The 21,471-nt window shown below is 41.1% G+C and overlaps 1 protein-coding gene across 1 annotated transcript in view; it reads left to right on the forward strand.

Annotated features, from left to right (window-relative positions):
- LOC110982888 (kinetochore-associated protein 1-like) overlaps positions 1 to 21,471 on the forward strand; it is a 125,446-nt gene that overhangs the window by 92,473 nt on the left and 11,502 nt on the right. Inside the window, exons 31-51 of the mRNA XM_087135478.1 lie at positions 1,324 to 1,391; positions 2,954 to 3,055; positions 3,585 to 3,772; positions 4,797 to 4,894; positions 5,523 to 5,730; positions 6,959 to 7,143; positions 7,822 to 7,923; positions 8,506 to 8,634; positions 10,884 to 11,000; positions 11,963 to 12,075; positions 12,824 to 12,998; positions 13,768 to 13,851; positions 14,342 to 14,437; positions 15,099 to 15,189; positions 16,126 to 16,184; positions 17,343 to 17,565; positions 18,106 to 18,179; positions 19,021 to 19,231; positions 20,058 to 20,182; positions 20,579 to 20,655; positions 21,182 to 21,254. Coding sequence (XP_086991604.1) covers positions 1,324 to 1,391; positions 2,954 to 3,055; positions 3,585 to 3,772; positions 4,797 to 4,894; positions 5,523 to 5,730; positions 6,959 to 7,143; positions 7,822 to 7,923; positions 8,506 to 8,634; positions 10,884 to 11,000; positions 11,963 to 12,075; positions 12,824 to 12,998; positions 13,768 to 13,851; positions 14,342 to 14,437; positions 15,099 to 15,189; positions 16,126 to 16,184; positions 17,343 to 17,565; positions 18,106 to 18,179; positions 19,021 to 19,231; positions 20,058 to 20,182; positions 20,579 to 20,655; positions 21,182 to 21,254 — 2,598 coding nt within the window. The remainder of the gene's footprint in view (positions 1 to 1,323; positions 1,392 to 2,953; positions 3,056 to 3,584; positions 3,773 to 4,796; positions 4,895 to 5,522; positions 5,731 to 6,958; positions 7,144 to 7,821; positions 7,924 to 8,505; positions 8,635 to 10,883; positions 11,001 to 11,962; positions 12,076 to 12,823; positions 12,999 to 13,767; positions 13,852 to 14,341; positions 14,438 to 15,098; positions 15,190 to 16,125; positions 16,185 to 17,342; positions 17,566 to 18,105; positions 18,180 to 19,020; positions 19,232 to 20,057; positions 20,183 to 20,578; positions 20,656 to 21,181; positions 21,255 to 21,471) is intronic.

A 21,471-nucleotide genomic window follows, 5' to 3' on the forward strand; every position in this document is an offset into this window, starting at 1 on the left:
ACTGTGACAGAAGCATTCTTTTGTCACTATCCACCCCATTACTTGTGACTGGTCTTGTGAACGGACTTGTGAAGAGACTTGTAAAAGGACTTGTGATGCGCTACAAATTACTTCATCTGTTGCAGTGACTCCTGTGGGAGTGAAAACAGTATGGATGAGTCTTCGTCAAAAACGAGTATGGAGTAAATGTGCAAAGAGCTAAATTGATATGGAGGGTGCTTTTCTAAATTAAACAATTTATACCTTTATATAAAGGAAGATAAATACATGTAATAAGGTACATGTAGGCATGAGCTGAACAGAATAAACAGGCTGGGTATTCATCTAGGCATATTTTTACGATTGTCACAAAGTAGAAAATGCCGGGAGTGTATTGATGTTGCGCTCATTGCATGCTGGTTGGACCGACGATGAAAACAAGGTGTAATCTAAATGAAAACCCTTCGTGAAGTAAATGTTGGCAAAATCCTCAGTGGACTGGTGCTGGTTGAGGTTGAAATTTCTCATTTTGTAGTGTAGCTTATATTCATCAGAAATGATACTAAGACATACTAAGACATCCACCAAAGAGCTAATTAAAATGACTAAAAGATGTACATGGTGTAGATGAGCAAATTTGGCATTTCATAAAGACAAGGTTTCTCGAGAACAGAACATGTACGTGATTAGACGTAAGGGTGCTGTTCCTAAATAGCCTCGGATGCACCTCAATGGAGCATGTGCTATTGGAGAACTGAACCACCTCCTTCTGCAATACTTCTGTGAGTTCCTTGTACCTTTGAAATCCATCTGTTGAGCTACATCTGGTCTAAAATGGCTCAGCATGTGGCATGGTAAATGGAAGTGTGGAGTGAAGGCTTTTGTGTGTACTTGTTTTTGATGTCAAGATTTGTGGCCAGCCACATGTTGTCCAGTTGTTCCACAGAGTAAATTACTTTGGGGCTTTTTTGGCAAGTGATCGAATGCACCTATGTAACATCCTTTGATGTTGCATTTAACATTGTATGGGTCTGATGCTGTGGGTTTGTTAGGACAAGATGCCAACGTTTATTATTGTTAGGTTTTGTAAGTGCTACAGGTAGTCTACCATTGTGCTTGAAATGATTCAAGTATTGAGATATTTTTATCGCGGAACTTTCATTTTCTACAATGAGCAAGGATGTCATAAAGACATGGTTTTTATCTCTCCATATTGTGGTCATTGCTCGTGTTTAACTTTCTATAGAGATCTCAGAGCAGACTTGAGACATTACTCTTTTCCTAAATTTTCTTCAACGTTTTGATCTGCATCATTTCTGGGCTCATTTTGTTTTTATTTTGCAGAAAGAGACCAAGCAGGAAGGAGAGAAAAAGAAAGCAACTTCAGAGAGAAACTTCTCAAGAATATACAAGTACTGCTGTTAATAACAATTCTCTCCATAGAATGAGCCAATTGGGTATTACAAGATATGACAAGTAACGCAGAATCATTCAAGAACTGTTTTAAGCACCTACATTACAGTTTAAACATGTTCAATATGTGTGAGTTGGCGAATAGCTGTGCAGATATGAACGACCATTTGCTTGCATCTTTGTCTTCTTGAATGACCTATAACACATTTTAGTTTGGAGCATGCACTGTTGAAATACCCAACTGGCCCATTGTGGATGTTGTTTGGACACCTACAGTATTCAAACTTCAGCCGTGGTCCCCATTTAAAGTGTAACACATTTACTGTAGTCTGTAATTTAAAAATTGATTCTACATCTTTTTGTTTCAAAAATGCTGATCATCACTGTTTTTTAATCAGGTAAACATTTATTTATCTATCCATATCTTGAAAAGAATTCGTCCCAGAGCCCAAACTGTATAAACCCGTGTTGCATTGATTATTGCACAAAAAACTGCTAGAATTTTTTATATTTTTCTGTCCTAGATTTCCTTTTCTTTGGCAATTCATTTATGTGTAAGTGTGTGGCAGCAGACCAACAAATGGCCCTTTCTCAGATGTTTTCACCGAGCAAATATTGGGTTCACACTTGAACAGAAAACCTGTAAACTGATCCAAATCCTCTCAGAGTGACATCACATCAACTGCGCTCTCATTTGTCCAGAGAAGCATGGACAATTTTAAATGTTTAAAATGTGCACTTATCCATTCACTCTATCAAAAGGGTATGTCAAACAGTTTTCAGACATTAACTTGCGCAAAAAGTGCATCTGAGAAAAATTCATCACATAGACTCTTTATTATTCTCGAGCATTCAGGCATGCACGTTGAAAAGATGGTATGCAAAGCGGGCCTGTGTGTAGTTGTGTGACTTATCCTAAATTTGTGAAAGAACCGAACCCATTCTGAAACTTTACACACAAAAAAACAATCCGAATGTTAAGGCTGTGCTGCATATTTACATATCTGAATATTCAATCAATTATTGAATATTCATTAATTATTTTCCAAATTTGAATATTCGAATGCAAAATTCATGAAATGGAAGGGAGAATTTCCTTTCGTTTTAAATGAGAAAAATTGCACTATGGAGGCTTGTTTCTGGCAGATTCAAGTGAAAGTGACAGAAATCTTATGACGATTTAAAAAGTAAACTATTCACTAAAAAATTTTAAAGAATAAGAATTTTCAACAGGGCAAGAAGTATTGTTCGTCTCTTAAATCTTGCTAAATTGTGGCTGGAGATACTCTGAGATTCGAGAAACTATTATTATGATTATAATGTACAATTGTGTGCATTATTGCAACTGATTTTGTATAAAGTTTGTTCATCAACAATCTGCCGGTTGGTACGGCTGGATATTCGATTGAATTGAGGTCAAATATTCAAATAGTGAATTATTTGAATTGACACAGCCCTACCGAATGTGGGCCATTATGAAATTAAAATTTCAATTGCAGAGGTGGAAGGTGATAAATGTCGCCATTGCATCGCTGTGATTTTGCCTGCATTCTCATTGCAGTCTTGGTCGGTTACTTGGCATGTCTCATGAGAAACTGAAGAGCCAACTTGCAATGAAGGCTGCTGAGATGGGACAAATAAAAACAGCATTGAAAATGTGCAGGTAGAAAAATCTTGGTCCTTTTTTTCCACTAAGCTTTCCCTTGTGAAATGTAATTTTTAATATGTTGCTTCATAAAATTATTCTGTCTATTGCATTCATAAACTTTTTTTTAAAAATGTTATTTATCAGGCTATTTACTTTAATAATTAAATTATTCATTCCAATGCCGCACCGTAAGAATGAATGTTCTAATCCCTGGTGCGTGGTAAATGGAACATGCACCAAAATTTCTTAACTCCTGGGTGATTCAGGTATTTAATTCAGGTGGAAGTGTTTTGTGGATGTGAGGCATTGTACAAAACATTTTTTAACTTGGAGGGAACATTCCATCTGTCACCCTATTAATTCATTTTCGGCGTTGTGAACATTGTACATGCAATTTTATTAAGGGTTTTGTGATATGCCTCTACCAGGTCTCTAAACGGATGAAAATTTTTTGTCATAGCTGGCCCTGAGTATAATCAACATTTTGGTAAAGAGAAGTGTTTCACACTTTACTGCATGTTTTGAATCATTCTCCAATTCTCAGTGAGCTGTCTGAGTACATCCTTACTCCAGAGATAGCCAAGACCATCTATACTATAGCAGACACTATCTGCCGCCTCTGGGCAGAGTCACATCCCAGCATCATGAATAACACTGCAGCTGGTGATGTGCCAAGTCTGTCTACGGAGCTCTACCGACTGGCCTGCAAAGCCCTCACCTATTGTGACCAAAGTAGGTGGAGCTGTGATTTTAATGTAATAAACAAGAAACTTGAGGAAGTGATTCACCCACGTTGTGACAAGCTAGGTTCCCTTGTTGGTGTGTCACTGTGGCAAATTGTTTGGGGGACATGAGTACTTCTTTGTTGTGTTCTTTTGTGAAATTGCCAAAGAAATTAACCGATGAGAAACAATCAAGTTAAGTCTTGTTTATGACAGCCAACATACATGTATACCCCATGACAGTAGCAATAAAGCTGGAATCTGTCAAGGGGGTGACGATGCTCTGTGTTGGTTAATTCCGTTAGGAATGTTTTGTCCTGTATGCTTGATCGGGGAGGAAGGAGGTGTTTGGAACAATGTTTCAGGGTAAACTTGGAAAGAGTTGAACAGACTTCTGTTTGTTTCCACAACAGGAAGTATCCATGCATGTTCAGTTACACTCTCCCTTTTCCCAGATTGTGGCTGTGAATTTTTGTCAACCAGTTTATTCTACATCAAATGCAGGCTAGGCACTAATTAATGAAGGAAAGATAATGGCTATAGTCTGCAAACATGGCCATACAGTGTTTATTTCACAGATCTGCACATCCACTTTGAATCATGCCACTACTGCAAATATGCTGCACAGGTGCTAGTCTTGGGTCCAAGATGCCTTTCGCAGTACTTCAATCCGATTGCAGTGTGTGGTATATGATGCCATCTCTGTACATAATGCGATTGCATTGTGACAGAGCCCTCTTTTGATGTATATCAGCCACTAAAGCGTGATACCAATCGTTCATTGATGAGAATGTCCTCTATTGTCAATAATTATGTTATATGCACAGAGTGCACCCAATAGTTCTGGTTATGCTGGGAATGACTACTAAAAAAATCTTGGAATGAAGCATAGTGTACACAAACTCATTTAAACAAGTGAACACATTGTCCATCAGTGACATCTCAGTATTCCTTCTGCAATCATCAGACGATGTTCTGAAGTAAACTGTTCCAATACAATGATAGTAACAGCACACCTTTGTTCTGCTGCCAAGATTTACTGTGTGACTGCCTGGAGTTGTGCAAGCTTCTTCGTCTGACTGACGCTGTTTATCATCAGTGTGAAAGTGGCGACTATGGAATCTCTGTTCAGGTATGATAGATACACATTTTATGGCAGCAATCGAGTAGCTTTCAAAGAAATGTCCATCAACTTCTTCAGGACAGTCAGGTGGGAAAGTCGACATTACCGTACCGCTGGAAGTACCGTACAAATTTGGTTCATGTCGAAGTCCATGAAACTGATGAAAGAATGAGGAACCTCAATGGTTGCTTTTTTGTTTCTGTCTGGTGTCCTACTCTGGCAACATGCCCATGATATGGCTCTGTGCCATGGGATCCTGTTACTTGGCACACAGTGGTTTGGACTGACACTAAAAAACTAACATCTTCATGTATTTTTTAGAGCAATTTAAGTTGGGATTGACAGGACATAACATTTATACATTGATGCCTTTATCCAACTTCCCCATTTAGCACACAGTCCACAGTAGTCACATGTTAGGACAGCTCATCTCGCTACTAAATCAGGCCAACTTGGCAAAAGATTGAGATTTTGAGTTTCTGATATGAACCAGTTGCACTTGCTTTATTATCAGTGACTGCAAGGATACAAGTAAGGCAACTACATTGACGGTGTTTAGGTTTATAACTTAATTTACGAACTGGATTCTCATGAAATAAAAGGGATTCATTCACTTCCCTTTCCTATTGAATAATAGTCGTTGAGTGGCACAGAGACCAAGCAGGACCCCTACCAAGAGTGGACATTCACTGACTTCTTCCAGGAGAACACTTTGGTGCTGACGTCGTCCTACGCACTGCCAACAACTTGCAAGTTTGTGGCATCATGTCTGCCAGACACCAAGCCTGACGCTCTCCCCTTGCAGCACGCCAGGATGGCTGGCAGAGCAGCTTTTGACATGCAAGGTTGTTTGACTTCCCCATTGTAGAGGGAACCCTTTGTCATCAGTGTTTTTTGTAGCAGCGGTGGCATTTCCCAGGAAATCGTTTCATCAGAAAAGATTTTCAGTCCAAAATCATGGTACAATAATATAAGCCGGTCTAATCTTCAATATGGAAGACCTAAGTAAGAAAAGTTGGGATACCGTTTTACTTAACCCATATCCTGCCAGGGAGCCCGGTTTCAGGTACCTTGGGTTTGTACACATAGCCGGGGTGCCCGAAATTGGACAAAAGAGCTGTGGGCCTTGTAACAAAAGACCGTACTCGGAACAAAAGACAGAGATGCTGGGAATTGCCTACATTTTTTCAGTTGTCAATAGCAGAGGAAATCCGTCATTGTTTTGAAAGATTATACCACTATTTGTGGCATTCAGCACAAGCAGATTACCACCGGGGACAAAAGTGCTCCAGCACTCCAGTGATGAGTGACACATTACCGTTGCATGCTAATCTGGCCCGTATTGAAAAGACACCAGCAGCCCACTGTGCCAGTTTCGGGAACAAAAGAAACTTATGTAACACCACACAATCATGGGGTTTAAGCATTCAAGAAAAAAAGATAACACTTTTTGAAGATTTTAGATATAGAAAAATCGCCCATATGTAAGCACTGCATTTTTAAAAGCACCCGGCAGGAAATTGTTAATGTACTTTTTAACACTTTTTTTCTTACGCTGTGATTCTGAGAATTATTTCTGGATTTCAGAATTTTGGCTCAAAAAGTCTTGAGTTGAAGGGGATTCATCATTCGGGTTTGGGTACTTCTTTGCACTTTGTAAAAAAGCCCAAGTGCTATCTAAATCGCAAAATATGGGAGAGAACTCATTGAAGCTTCTAAAATTCACAGGAGTTCATTGTTTACAATGCTACGATTCCTCTTCTGGAAGTTTCTGAGATGTTTTCTTGTTCTCAACCTCCCTCGTTACTAGAATTTGTCAAGATGAGTAGTTTCTTCGTTTTTTCCGAGGTGGGGGAAATACTATAAGCCAAAAGTATTCTTGAATGATTCTTGTAAGGCATTCATGATACCATTAACACTCTACTAGTACATTGCACAGGAGTTTAAGCTTGTTCAGAGTGATGCCCTAATTAATTTCATTTAAGGTCTTCATGAATTGATAACTTACGCCAGCTTGTGTTCTAACAAGTATTTGTGAATTTCAGTAGTGGTTATATTCTGTTTGATGCATAGACATGGAAAACCCAGTGAATAGTGCCGATTGTCTGGCCCGCCTCAGCTCAGCAGCTCTGGAACTGATCCAGTATCTCCAGGAGAACAATCAGTATGAGATGGCATTCCTGGTGCTGGCTGAGACGCTGGGTACCAGTCTACAGTACACGGCAGCCAACACCATAGGCAGCTTACCTGACCACAAGGTAAGGTGTGTGTGTGCCTTTGTCACCAGTCAGGTAGCCTGTTTGCTTGGTGGCCATGCCCGTAGCCCACTTGGCGGACAATAGGCATCATATCTCTAGAAGAAAGACGTAATGAAAGCATTTGGTAAATACACATTTTTTGAACAAGATCTAACACCAGATTGTCGCTGTCAACCCTGACCTCCATTGGTTCCTTCATCCACAACATGATTCATCCAAGCAACTATGAACAGCTACTGGCCCAAATCAAGTTCTATCGTTACTCTTTTTTCCCTTGCACCATCACCTGGTGGAACACCCTCCCCGGAAGCTTTTATATAATCACCATCATATGAGGTGTTTGAAGAAGCAGATCAAGCAGCCAACCTATAAATTTCATGCTCACTTTTAAGCACTTGGGTTTCTTCTTTGGTATGGATTTGCATCTGCACATCAAGCTGCCTCAGCATTACATCTAAACTTATGGACTTTGCAGTAGCCCCTAAGTCTAAAACAAGTAGACAAGGTCACAATCAACATTTTAATAAACAATTTAGCTAGTCTGAGTGACCCCTCTTCAGTCGTCTCCAAATGTCACAAAACTTATCCTCATGGAAGGACGCATCCACGAAACATGCTTGAGTGTACATTTCTCCTCATGGCCCTCTGAAGTTAGTTCTTGGTAACACTGTTGGGCAGGAATTGCAGGCACTGATCGCCAAAGAACAGGAAAGATGCAGCCAGATGGTCAAGATTGGGCTACAGAGGATGCGAGACTTCACTGGAACCCTCATGGACAAGGTAAGAGTATCCCCAACCCTGCTTAATGCAAGTCTGCAGAACCTTCTTGAATAAGGAAATTACCTACAGCACTAGGTAGTTTTGAGACATTGGAAGCCAGTTCCATTGAAGACTGTCATTATTGGACTTGTCATGGTATATAAAGGTGTTGTTTTGATTTTTTGGGGGGAAGGGCATTATCATGGCCACTCTCACAGTTGAAGTTTTAATGCAGTTTAATAAAGGGTCTTGTTATGGTCAGTTATGGTTAATGCTCTGTGCCACTGAGAAACAAACTTTGTTAGCCTCTCTTTTATGATAAATTGACATTTGACAAGAACGAGATTTGAACTAAAAGGCCATACATGTTTGGATGTGCACGATTTTTTGGCGCTTTTTTGTCATACATGATTTTGAAATAAATACTGCATGTTCCCTTTTGGAAATGTGGTTGAATCATCAAAGAGATTTCAGTGTTAAAGCTCAAAAATGGACCCGGGATCCCACCATCTTATGGTTTGGCATCGGTATCTTACTGGTAGTATTCTTCACAGGTCCAGCTTATACTCAGCTAATTTGCTGTGTTGTGTGACTTCTTGATAGATCTTTGGCAGCCGTAGGGTGGATCACCATCTGGCGCTTAGCCTGGCCTGTGTTCTACCCAAACAAGGAGCTCTGGAGAAACTCAAGAGCTTGACAGTCAGTGCTGGCCACCACTACCGCAAAGTTCTGGTAGGAAAGGCTCTTATACATGTAAAAATTGTAACATTGCTGCCTAAACCACCTCTTAGTTGCCATGAACAGCATAATGAGTAACTACTCATTAGATCAGCTGGTTGAGTTGCAAGCCTTCAAACAAATGTTGCCCAGTGGACCGTAATAGATGGACGAGCATTTCAAAATACCACTGAGCCCATGATATTCCAGCAGTACAAAAACCTACCCAGTTGGAAGTGTTTGACACTGCAGTATATTAATTTTTATACAACCTCATGCATGGCAAAAAAATCACGTTTACCGCTCTGGCTGGGCATTCTGATGGTTGATATTAAGAGTGAGAGATGCAGTGGCAGTGTCTCTAAAGCTCTGCACGGTTGTCTTCGTGGTCTTGGTGCAGTGTTTCTTCACGGTGTCAGAGCTCATGTCAGTCTGCTGCAATTCCCCAAACAGGGCTCTCCACTAATAGCTTTCCTCTGTCCCTCTCTGGTCTTATGCATACCCTGGTACAGCTTTTGACCAGTGGCCTGTGGCTGTTTTAGAGGCGAGATGCCGCAGACACTTGTGGGAGTGGTTCATCCGAAAGCCTGAAATCCTGCCTTGTTGCACAAGTTTGCCATAGACTGGGGTGTTAACAACAAAAATAATTAAAATTAACAACAAAAATAATTAAAATTAACAACCAAAATAATTAAAATGCATCGTAATTAAGATCCGGTAAGTAACAAATTTTATAAACAAGTGTGTTGCACAGCTTAAGATGAATCATCAATGGAAATAACCCAAAACTACATTACATGAAGAAAGAAGTGGGGCTGACAAACAAAACAAGATCCAAATGATTCGTGTAACATATGTAATAATGTAGTGTAGAATATTGAATTTCAGCAAGCAATTATTTTCATTGTTGCGGGGATCCAGAGATGGATCTGAACAGTTTTTTCCTATTTTTATTTTAAGTGACATGAATGAGGAATGTCCTGAGGTCCTAAGAAAGATAAGATCGTTCGGGAAACTTTACCCTCATTAATCATACTCGATTTGCAGGAGTACCACACATCTTTGTGAGGGATTTGGCAGTGATTTGGAGGTAAAATGCTCACGAGCAAGTGGCCTACACCTGTTGATGTTTTGTCTCGGTCTTGTCTATATTGACAACATATTGAGAGGGGTCGCTCTTCTGATCACAAGCATCAACAACCCTTGGTTGTACTGTCCAGTGCCGTAGCCTTCCTCTATTGTTTTATTTTTAACTCCTGTTGTGTATCTCAGCAACCAGTTGTTGTGGAGAGACTGTGCTAAGACTTAATGAACTTGAAGCGACGTGAGCAATGCTTCTTTGCACCTGGAGAGCTGCTCCGGAAGCTGCTCAGAGAGCTAAGTGAAGGTTGATCAGTACACAGCAAATGACAAACCAATTTTTCAGGTGTGTCACTGCTGAGAATTCCTTTGGACCACCGTTCATTAGCTTTCTCATTCTCAGAGGACACCTGTGCTTGTTTTGGGGGGGTGCTTTTTGCTGATGGGAGACGGCTGAATCATGCTGGTGTCTACAATTTTTTTGTGTGGTTTGACAAGCTCCTCGTGAAAGAGCTCCAGGCTACCTTCAACCTTCATTTCCAGATGCAGTTGCAACAAGGTGACAAGTTTATGCAAAGTTTTGGCCTGTTAATCCTGTCTATTTTCCTTCTTTAATAGCTTCCACGACAGAGCGGCGTAGGGAGTATCAGACTTTGTCTTCTGTCATCTTGATTAGTTACATGCATATCAGACTTAATGATAAACTCCGGGCTCTCCACGGCTGTTTGGTTTCTCTCCGTTTTCTACACATTGAAAAACTGGGCAGCCCGTGCACATATTTCTTGATAGCTAGTAATAACTTGAGCAAAATATGTAGGCAGAAGATGTTATCAGTCTGAGAAATTAAATATCGCATACACAATTCTCTGAGCTCTGATTTGGAATGATGATAAACCTTAATAGTCCAAGGGGGGAAGAAATAACCACAGGGTTATAATAATCGTTTAAGTTTATCATGATTTCATCCAGAATGGCATTAGTGTGATTGGGTTGGACCACCAATGTATCAGATAAAATAGAAGTTAACCCAAGATGATAATATCCGAATCCTTCTGCCTGGTAAGGATGAGATATCTTGCCTGAACTGATGTTGTCGATAAGGGTTCGTATTGCATGCAGTGGTGCTCATAAACATCACAATAATATCACAAAAAGTAAATACTGTGAATCTCTTTCTCTCGAAGGCCGTTGCCAAAGTGGGCTGTGAACTGGGGAGGCTGCACAACGAGCCAGCAGTGGAACAACGATGCCGAAAGCTAGAGACTGACGCAACCTGGGGCCACCAGCTTGGGAAACTAAAGGTCAGCCATACAAGCATGCGACAAGCCCCCCCAGCACCTAGCAGCCCTTTGTAAAGAATCACCAAGGAAAACAGAGACCCCACTTTATTACTACATTGTATGCTCATCGATCAAAATGAGGAAGATGCAGTCTCTCGTTACAGCACTCTAAGAGGGAATGACTTCTTTGAGCATGATATGTGTACAGCGCTATCATCATGTTATGCACATTTGTGACTGGCTCCACAAAAATGGGTGCTATGGGAAATTTTTTTCAAAAGGAGTTACATACAGATTTGAATTGGTTACATTATAAAGCTTTAATTTGGTGTAGGTTTGAACCTTTTGGCATTTTGCAATCTGGAGATTCCAGAATTTGTTGATTTTATTGATTTTTGCATAATCTTATCATACACAGTAACAGAATTGCTTTCAGAGATAAAGTCCTTCAAAAAAGGAAATGGAAAAAGAAATCAGCCAAGAAGAAAGTCTATTGATACCCATAGCAACAGTTAGGTTTCTTGTATAAATTGTGAAAGTACTGATATACTAGAAGCTTGTAAACCAAGAAGTAAAAAATCACCCTGTCCACATAAAAAAGCCCTAAGTGTGAAAAAGCACATTATCCCTTAATATCCTTTTTCGCAGAGCGGGTCACATTTTAAGCTTTGTACCACACATCTGCAACATAATCTGAAGTTTTAAGGTTGTGCACATTATAGTCAATTGCAGAATTACATATGTACATGTCGTCTGAAATCATACATATTTCTTTCTGCAAAAACTTGTGTGTATGACAGTATGTGGAGTCAAATAAACACAGTTTTATCACGGGCAAAGGCTTTTGTTAAGGTCATTTACACTTCACGTTCTCATGGGTGTAGGCCATGCGTTGAGCACATTTCAGATGGAAAAGTCGCTAAATTAACTTGGTATCAACTCAGAGTTACTAAATTAACTCAGTATTTGTGAATATTGAACAGATATCCTTCAAGGATGTATTCAATGCCCAAGATACCCAAGACAAGAGAATGTTACTCCCAGATATAGTCAAGCACCCAGCTGTGGACATGGATATGATCAAGAAGTACTGCAGGTGAGAGGATTCAACAGCTGCATTATTTTGCATATATCCCATGTATGTATCACCCTCAGTCTTGAGACATGTAGGGCGAGAATGGGGCTCTGAATGACGAGAATCAACACGCAAATGTTGTTTGTGAATAGCATTCTCACTTCCCACCTGCTGGGGAGTGGATGGAAAACGTCGAGAACAAAGATGGTGAAAAAAGAAACATACTTCGACTTAACGTTAATTTTGTTGCGTTGTAAAAGTGCCCTGTCTTTTGTTCCCTCTCAGTGCAAATTTTGGACGGCATTGTTGTTCGAGAGCTGATATGGAATCCTTTATTGGTAGCTTAGCTTTCGACCAGGTGCAGTGGCTTTCATCAAAGCTAGTTGGAGGGATATTTGTAATGGAAGATGTGTCTTGACTGTTGAATGCTTGGGGATGTGCTCAGTGTAACATCCATCTTTGAGTAGTTCCCTCAACCTACATGAAGAAATAGTTCTCTTAACACACTGTGACTGATTTACTGAGGAATATCTATGTTTTTCAAGTTGATGTATTATTTTAGACACTGACATATATTTGCACATTCATGTTTGGACAAATCCCACAAGCACCATCCTAGCTGTGGTCATACATGAGTTTCAACCAATGAAATTCACTGTCTGAAATCATGGTACCATCTTTAATCTTGACGCGCCACACCAGTTGTCCTGATTCATTTATATACTGTCTTCAGTAATCCTCTTCATCTGATCCTTGTGTTTGCATGCAGTGCATTTGGACTTGACAAGGACGAGGCCCTGCTACTGTACATTGAGAACCTGCTCCTGCCCCAGGCCGGAGCCGGTGATGCACCCCCAGACACAGAGGCCAGGATACTGAGCGTCATCAGGGAGGTGGCCAACAAGGAGCTGCTGGTTGCAAGACTAACTGCGATCCTTGATAAGGTAAGCAGGGGAGGCAGAAAAGTAGGGGACAAATATATTGCATCTGCTTTGTTTTGAGGCCTGGACTAAAAACACTGCGACAAAATAGAGTAAAGCGAGACGCCTTTACTCTGTGACTTGAATGCCATTTGTGGAGATTCTGTGTTTGTCCAGAAGAATTTGTTGCTTAGGTTTCTCAGCAGGAAGCTTTACTTTCACTTACACAGAGATAGAGGGATCTGTAAAAATGTGCTGGGTATGATCACCATCGGCTTATAAGTAGAGATGCCTTGTGAGAAGGAACTGTGGAAGTTTTTTTTTAGGACCACAGCAAAGTTACTGTCCACAATATCTACGCAAAGACTATCATCTGGTATGGTGTGTTATGTTCCAGGGTAGTCTGTTCGATACGTTTGTTTGCAGGTTTCCACTCTTGAAGGAAGAGGAAATTTTTAATTTCTACTGAAGAAATTATCAAGTGGTCTCATTGCACCAAACATGTAATCTCAGTCAGTGGATTCCTGGGACAGAAACAGTGGAAATTAGTGTGATGCATAGTGGCTGCTAACAACTGATGGAGAACGACACATGTACACTGAATCCTGCAATATCAATATGTCATGTTACGACTGTGTCATTGACCTGTGGATACTCTACATGATAGAAGTACTCTTAACTTTAGTGTTATGGTAAAATGCTTCCTTCAGCTTTCACAAGCATATGATATCTCCTACTGTCCAGACATGTGGGTACTACAGGTTCATGGTTGGTTTTGTTTTCAACTGAACAGGTTGACTCCTATGACTATCTGCGCCTGAACTTCGTCCTCAAGTGCATCAGGGACGAGAACCCCAAGGACCCTTCCGCTGATGTGGTGAGCTGCAGGCCGCAGTGACGAGATCTGCATTTTTATGCTTGACTTTTAATGGCAACCTTTTCCCTTCTTTTTTGCATTTTATTTTGATCATTTCATTCTAGGATTATTTCAAAAAGCACTCTGATTGAAAGAGACGAGATATATCACAGAAATTTTGAAATGTATTGAATACCACAAAGAGTCACTCGTACAGTACTACTTCCCAGTGTGTCACCTTTTGCAATTACTCCAATTACAAATCCACAGTGCAAGGCCCAGAGTTCCTTCAACAGGCCATGTCAATAGCCAAGCTCACACATTGATTACAGACCAAATTTTCGTCTCTCATGCGAGGCCCAGTCTGCATTGGTACAGGGGATAAACTGCACATGACCAAATATTCAGATAAACTATTTAACACATAGATAAATTATGAGAGAAGCATCCCTGGATTGGATAGAGCCGTCATTTGTATCAGTTGATGTTGTAAATTTGTTCCTGCTTCCAGGGAGTGCAACTCATGGAGTATTTAGTGCACTATACTCGCGTCACTGAGCCTTCAGAGTATGAAATCACATTCAATTGCACATCGGATGAAGAGCAGGTAAACATTTATCAGGATAAAACAATGAGTCGGATTATGCTGTGTCCCTGTGTCTTCATACTGCTTCATCAGTGTTTTACTGAGCGCATTGACTTTGCACTAGTAACAATGTTCTGCTTAATTGTGGAAGAATTTTTCCACAAAGTAAAACAGATTACAATGGCTCTTTGAAGGCGCTGTCTCCTGTAGGCCCCCTCAAAACCCAAATCGACAGTAAAATTTGGGTTTAGGGGCCGGTTTCTTCCTGCATCAGCCTTGAATCCAAATAGAGCATGGGGATTGGGGTGGCAGAAAACAGAAGTACATGTCCAGAAGACCTCTGTGTACTGGATTTGTGGTTATACTCAACACTTCCTTTGGCCACCAAAGTTTCATGAACTGTTCCCAAACTTTTGCTAAATTTTTATGTTCCCAAAAGTCATCAGAACTTCCTCCATGAAATGATTTAAGTTGGGTTCCATTAAAAGGCATCTGTATATGCAGAAGGAGGACATATATTGTGCTTGTGGAGAGACAACAGCCAACACGGTCCATTTTGACTGATGCATACGCACAGGGAGTTGTACCAAAAAAATCACGCTTCACGTTAGATTGCTACGAAGACAAGACGTTTGGCCTCTTGTGGATGTTAGAACCCACCAGTGTTTTTTATTTGTTGCAGCTTCGAAGCACCAGTGTTCCCCTCTCGCCACTGTCAAAGGATCGACTTCCATACCATCCCCTCATGAAGGGGGGACAGTGGAAAATCCTGGGTGAGTTGCAGATTTTAGCTGCTCACAAATCTGCTCACAATCTATAACGGAAGAGCAGGAGAGGTGTGGAGAATGAAGTGTGGGAATGATTTCCCTGGATTGTTGCAGAACCAAAGATTTTGAACCAACATTCTTGTTTGAGAGGTTTCTTCATTCACGTTTTGCTACTTTCTTTAATTTAGCAAAAAAAAAAGGATTAACATAATCATAGCCGCTTGGCAGAGATTGCACATCTCTGCTAACTAAAACCCCTACAAAAGTCAAACTATTCTATTACTTTAATTGTTACAAACCTATGTTGCATGTTTTATGGGTTTTTCTTCATCCTCCAAGACAACCATTTCACAAGAGTGCACCTCCAAGAGTTTGCAATGAGTTGGCCAATAACAATGCGCGAAATCTGTCGACCCTTTCCAAACGCACGTTGGGTCGACAGACATTGGGTTGCAAACTCTTGAGGTACACTTATGGGAAACGGCCGTACTAACCCTAATAAAAGCATGCATGCCCAGCTGAGATGAGATCAGTTATCACACATTGAAGCATTTAACAATGTTACATGGTTGATCATTAGGGAACAGCCAATTCCCTCACCATGTGTCATCTCCCACATCTGTGACACTCTTTTGGGAATATATACATGAAGCTCTGTTAAATATGCAGTTTTAGGACCAACATTTCGTCGGTGGCATCTTGGTTTGGGGGCAGTGGATTGAGTAGGAAAAAACAGGTTGAGAACTTGGAAGGATTGGCCAGTTTTGAACTATGACTTTTATATATCAATCAGGTAAAGTTTGTAAAAACTGTCTCACAATTTCAGGAAAAAACGTCTTTGCCACATAGGAGTCTGTTCAATACGGAGCATTGATTACTGACATTTTAGTCCTAGTGTTCCATTATTCCCCTTCTGATTTTGATATTACTGATTTCTCTTAGCACGGGAATTAAATGAGGAAACAGTGCACCAGCTTCTGCCAGTCGCGAGACTGCTAAAGGTAAATTTGCCGAAGCCTTTTGTTGGCGTTTCCTGCAAGATCATTGTTCGTATTGTGGCAGGCATCACTGTAATAGGCTTAACAGTTTTGTTAGGATTCAGGTTTCCATTGTTTGCGGTTAAGATAAACTTCTCCAGAGACGTTTCATTCGATTTGGGAGTTGGTGTGATAAGGGGTACCCGTTATCCGTGCTGAAAATGTAACAGGGTTTTTCTCGCTGGTCACCTGACCTCCATAAGACAGTGTTGTAGTCAAGTCTGGTGATGAGTTTAGCCAAGTGCCTTTTGATGTGCCATCTGCAGTGTGTGAATGCTTCACATAAACATTTTGCATCCCCTAAACATAGCATGTCCCATTGATATTTCTCAAACCACTTTGAGTGGAACAAGCTTTTCTGTTGCTCAGGTTGCAGGATGGACATGTGTCATGGTTGTTTTTTTTCTTGAAAAAAAAAATCATCGTAGAAAAAAAATCCGCCTAAAATCATCCTTTATGTTCACAAGCAAGCTTCAGGCACTCAAAATGCTTTGTATCCTACTCAGTTTGGGACTCACTTCACAAAGGATTTTCAGTCTGACTCAGTCTGTTTTCTCCTGATCATCCTCTGAACAACAAAAAGATGAAAATCCAGAAGGCTGCTATCTAAAAGAAGGGCGTAATATTACTCATCGTGATTCTTGGAGTTAATAGTTGAGAGATGCCAAAACAGATCTTTTTGGTCTCAAACAAAACAATAGCTTGGGTCATCTTGTTTAAACATCCACAGTACTTCAAATGGTGCTACATCCATTTCATTGAAATTTAGTGCAGACAAATCCGACTACAAGAATTAGAAGCCGTTACTGGGGATTGCGCCATCCTATTCGCTTGCAGGTGGTACGCACACGTAACATTCCTCTCCGACCAATAAGGTATCTTGACTTGCCAAAGTGCATGTGCACACTCAAGTCAAGATAGGTGTGTGAGTGCAATGGCCCCTCCTGAATGGCATCTCGTTGGATTGGTCCTTGCATGTACATTGGAAATTGAATTCCTACAACGGTATCTCTTCAGTTTTTCCCTCTTCAGTTATCTTGCAAAGTTGCATTGAACATTTCTTTCAGTATCTTTTCTTTCATTTTCAACAAATCATCATGTTTGTCAATGTTTTTCCTGTAGCTTCCCACTGACCATCTCTTTGTGACAACCATTAACAACTTGATGAAACGTGCCGGCGCTGACGACACGTCCCCAGACAGACCCTCCGGGACAGTGGGTGACAGAGGGGGCAGCAGAATGGACAGGAAGAGCCTGGAGGTGGTGCAGAAACTCCTGCTGAGTATCTCCAGCCCTGAGATGGCTGTGGCTACGGCCAGGGTGGTCGTCAAGGAGCTACCCATGGGTACTTTGACAATCTTTCCAAGTTTTAAAATGCATCGTAGAAAAAATTACATGTCATCTTGAATAAGGAAGTAAATAATGTGCTTGGCCGGTCTTAAGGATTCATTCATACAGTGTTTGTTAAACCTGACTGATTTTACTCCACCTCAGAAGGCCTCAGTATTTTTAACAGGAACAGCGGACAACATATTAGTTCCAAGATGAGAAACATGAGCCTTTGTCAGTTCTCTTCAAAGCATCTAATTTGCTCTCTTATTTACCAGTACAAACTGCAGGTGAAAAGTTTCTTTATTCTTTTTTTTCTCCATTGAATATATGTTGAAATACTGCATATTATGATAACTTCTAAAGTCAGCCACTCCTAAAAGGAGCGTGATAACTTGTGATTCTGTAAAACAGATCTTCAACTTTTAGGTTGTTTTGATGACAAATCTCTGATTGAAGATCATAAACAAGACAGATGATTTGTGTTTTATGAATAAGTATTATTGCCAAATTACTGGCACATTTGCCTTACATGTCCTGATATTTTTCTCTGCAGGCCCTCTGAAGGTGATGGCTCTTGAAATCTGTGTTCTCCTTGCTCGTCTCTGGAAAGAGAAATGCCCAGACAATGTGAGACCCGCATGCATATTCCTTAGAACTGTTGTGGCCATTTTTCCAAGTACGGCTGTGTTTTGTGGTGGACCCTCAAACTTATTACATGAATGGGATGATAGGTGGGGATGAATTCAGAGATGGATGGGATGATGGAATGGGGATAGGAGGGGGGCGGAGTTGGAGATGGATTAGGATAATGGGCGGAGCGGAATCCAAGAATGATGGGGATGATGGGATAGGGCGGAGTAGGAGATGGATCATGGGATGATGACATGGGGGTCGGAGCAGCTAGGAGATAGATGGAATGGGGTGGGATATTAGCTGGATGGGATGGTGACGGCAGAGTAGGAGATAGATGGGATGATGGAATGGGGGTTGCAGCAGGAGATGGATGGGATGATGGGATAAGGGGTGTAATAGGAGATTGATGGAATGGTGGGTATGGGGTGGAGTAGGAGATTGACAGGATGAAGAGGTGGGGTTGGGTGAAATATTTTATTTTACAAATTACATCCATAACGTAGTCATGTATTAGCCATTTTTTCTGTTCTTGCTGTGTGTAGAAATTTGACAAAGCTTGCACGTGGTAAATGATTCCCTTGTTTAATGTAGCTGGGCCATTTTTAAGTTGCGTGGATGTCTCTTAACATGAGATTTTTTTACAGTAAAGAAATGTAGATTCGTAGGAAGCTGTGTGGTGGCCTCGCTGCTCTAGTTTTACAAATGTAAAAGAATTATACATTTCCACATTTGCTTTTCCTGACACATGAGGGCGCTGTTGCCCTGAGGTCATTACACGAAGGCACTAGTTATTTGGAGGTTTTCCTATTCAAACAAACCTTTGGTTGTAAAGCAGAGCCCCGAGAAGCAGAAGGCAGAGTTGACCCACCAGAAGCTGTCGCACTTCTGTCGTTGCCTGGCCACCGAGCAGGTGCTGCACAGGCACCAGCTAGCCGAGCCCGAGCTCCTCCAACTGGTAGACCAGCCGGCCAAGCTGACCTGCAAGCTGTATGAGCACCAGAGCATCGAGAGGAGGATCCTGGACCTGGACCAGGGAGGCCAGCCAGGTGAGACTTGCGACGCCAACTTTGTCTGCCAAGTCCCAACAGCTTAAGGATAGCGAAAACATCTGGTCTCACTTTGTCAGTGCTACATGAAGAGTGACCACCACTTTTTACTCGGGGCATAAAAGTGAAATCCTAACTCCATGTCTCATACCCAGAATATTAAGGATTAGACAGCCTTGCATAACACAAATAGTGCTTGGATGGAGGGTAGATTTTCTCCCATGATGCTTTGTTTCAATTTGGCTAACATTCTGTGAATATAAAATGTACAAATAGTTCTTAAGTTAAGAACTACACCCAGCGCATGAAAAGTGCAAAATTGTACAGTTTGCTACGACCTCATTGTTTCACTTATTAAGAATGGGACCCTAATTTCAAACTTTAATACTCCTTTTTGCAAGCTTTACAAAAGCAATTGAAAACGGGGCTGGGGCTATATTTAGATATTAGTTTCTTAATATGCAAACACTAGCTGCCAAATGTCACTAGTTGTCAACTAAAATGCAGTTGGCATTGATGACATGTTGGTGGCACGTTAGCGGTACAGGTATTTGAAGACACTCTAGATGGAGCATGTCATGTCCTGCTGGATTTCGAAGGTCAAGAAGTTGCCAGCGGAATGGCAGATATTCTCTGGACAACATCACAGCTATGTAACAACACCCACTCGGGTTGTACCACACCATGTATATCATACCTGTAACAATTTAAATTGAACGATTCAAACAATGTTGTACTACTCTAGTGTGCCAGGTCTTTTTTCCCCCATACTGGAGACTGCTTGTAGAAATGGGAGGATAAAATCCTCTTTCCCTGTCATTTGCAGACATCCACGCTGCTGCGAACGCTATTGCCGAGGTCAACAACTGCAACATTCAGAAGATCCGACTCCATCTGATTGAGCAGTGGTTGCCCAACACATCCAGCAATAAGCAGGCAGAGGAGGATACGGTAAGAACTGTGTATCTGCTTCAAGGGGGAACAAGGGAGGGCATGTGTTTACACGGAAACAACGGTCCTTTGGTGGGAACTCACTGCACGAGCTTGCAGGTTTATGTGCGTTTGGCAGGGAGCCAGCCGAGTACACACCATCACAAAATGTTGGAAGGTAATGGTCTTTGCGCGTGCCTTTGGCACAAATCCTTCCTGACTTTGACACAAGAGGGTGCATCTTTCAAACATCGGCTTCATCATGGAAATCTACCAAGTGTTTTGTGATCTGCACCTAAAAGGTGAAGTGCATATGCACGCCGGCGCATAAATTGTCTCCATCTCCACCAGTTCTAATAACCCCTTGAAGATTCTTAAAATTGTACATCATGTTCCTTGTTGCATTCTCGGTCCCAGACGGTGGATCTCTCCAGCCTGTCATTCATGACACCCAAAGAAGAGAAGGTGGCAGAAGAAGAAAGAAGCCTCGCAAGGTAGACCATTTGGGAATTGTTTGTCGCATCTTGCATTTGTCTGGGGTTGGCTAGTGAGATAGTGGGAATTGAGAAAGCATCAGTCCCTGTTGGTGGAGGCTGCCCATCATCATTTTTACAGGAAGAGTTTCGTTGGTCATTCTAAAAGGTATTCAGCGGCCGGTGTGGTGCCCCAGTAGTAGACGAAATTCTGCACATTCCTAGAGTTTTTCTGGGTTTTGGCATGACAGAATTCTAACACTGTTCTCTTGCTCTTTATTTCATAATGTATCAGCAATGTAAACATGTTTATGGAGTATTGAAACCTAATCATTTTATCTTTTTAGTTTTCTCAATGTCTGTTCAGATTATGTCATTAAGCCTGAGGGCTGTGATGCTGATTTTGTATTGAAACAAACTATTATTTAATAATTGATCAACACCACTGCCCTTTTTGGCCATTGCCGAGGTCATAAATATTTTCTTTTTAACTCGTGCTAGTTTTATAACAATGACTTTTTGAAAACTCTGTACTTCCATTTTTCAGAGTGAAATATCTCCTTCAGTATGGTGGGGAGGTCCGGGGAAGTGCCCTGTTTCTTCTCAACTTTGCTTACAAGGTTTGCGGATAGAACTGAATTTCCCTACAGAAATATATTAAGCATGGCTGTTATGTCACAGTTTTGTAGTGTCATTCCGCCAGCATCCATTTTTCATTCCGCAGCAAACCGTTTGTTGTGAGACATAAAATTGCATTGGGGACAGAACACTATACCTGACCTGCTTCAGCAGTGATATGTAAGATTGAGGCTCAGGTAGTTACTAGTTAGTATCATG

The sequence above is a fragment of the Acanthaster planci genome, linkage group LG01 (assembly GCF_054643075.1).
Source record: "Acanthaster planci isolate LZ-2023a linkage group LG01, COTS_SCS, whole genome shotgun sequence".
Classification (NCBI taxonomy): Eukaryota; Metazoa; Echinodermata; class Asteroidea; order Valvatida; family Acanthasteridae; genus Acanthaster; species Acanthaster planci.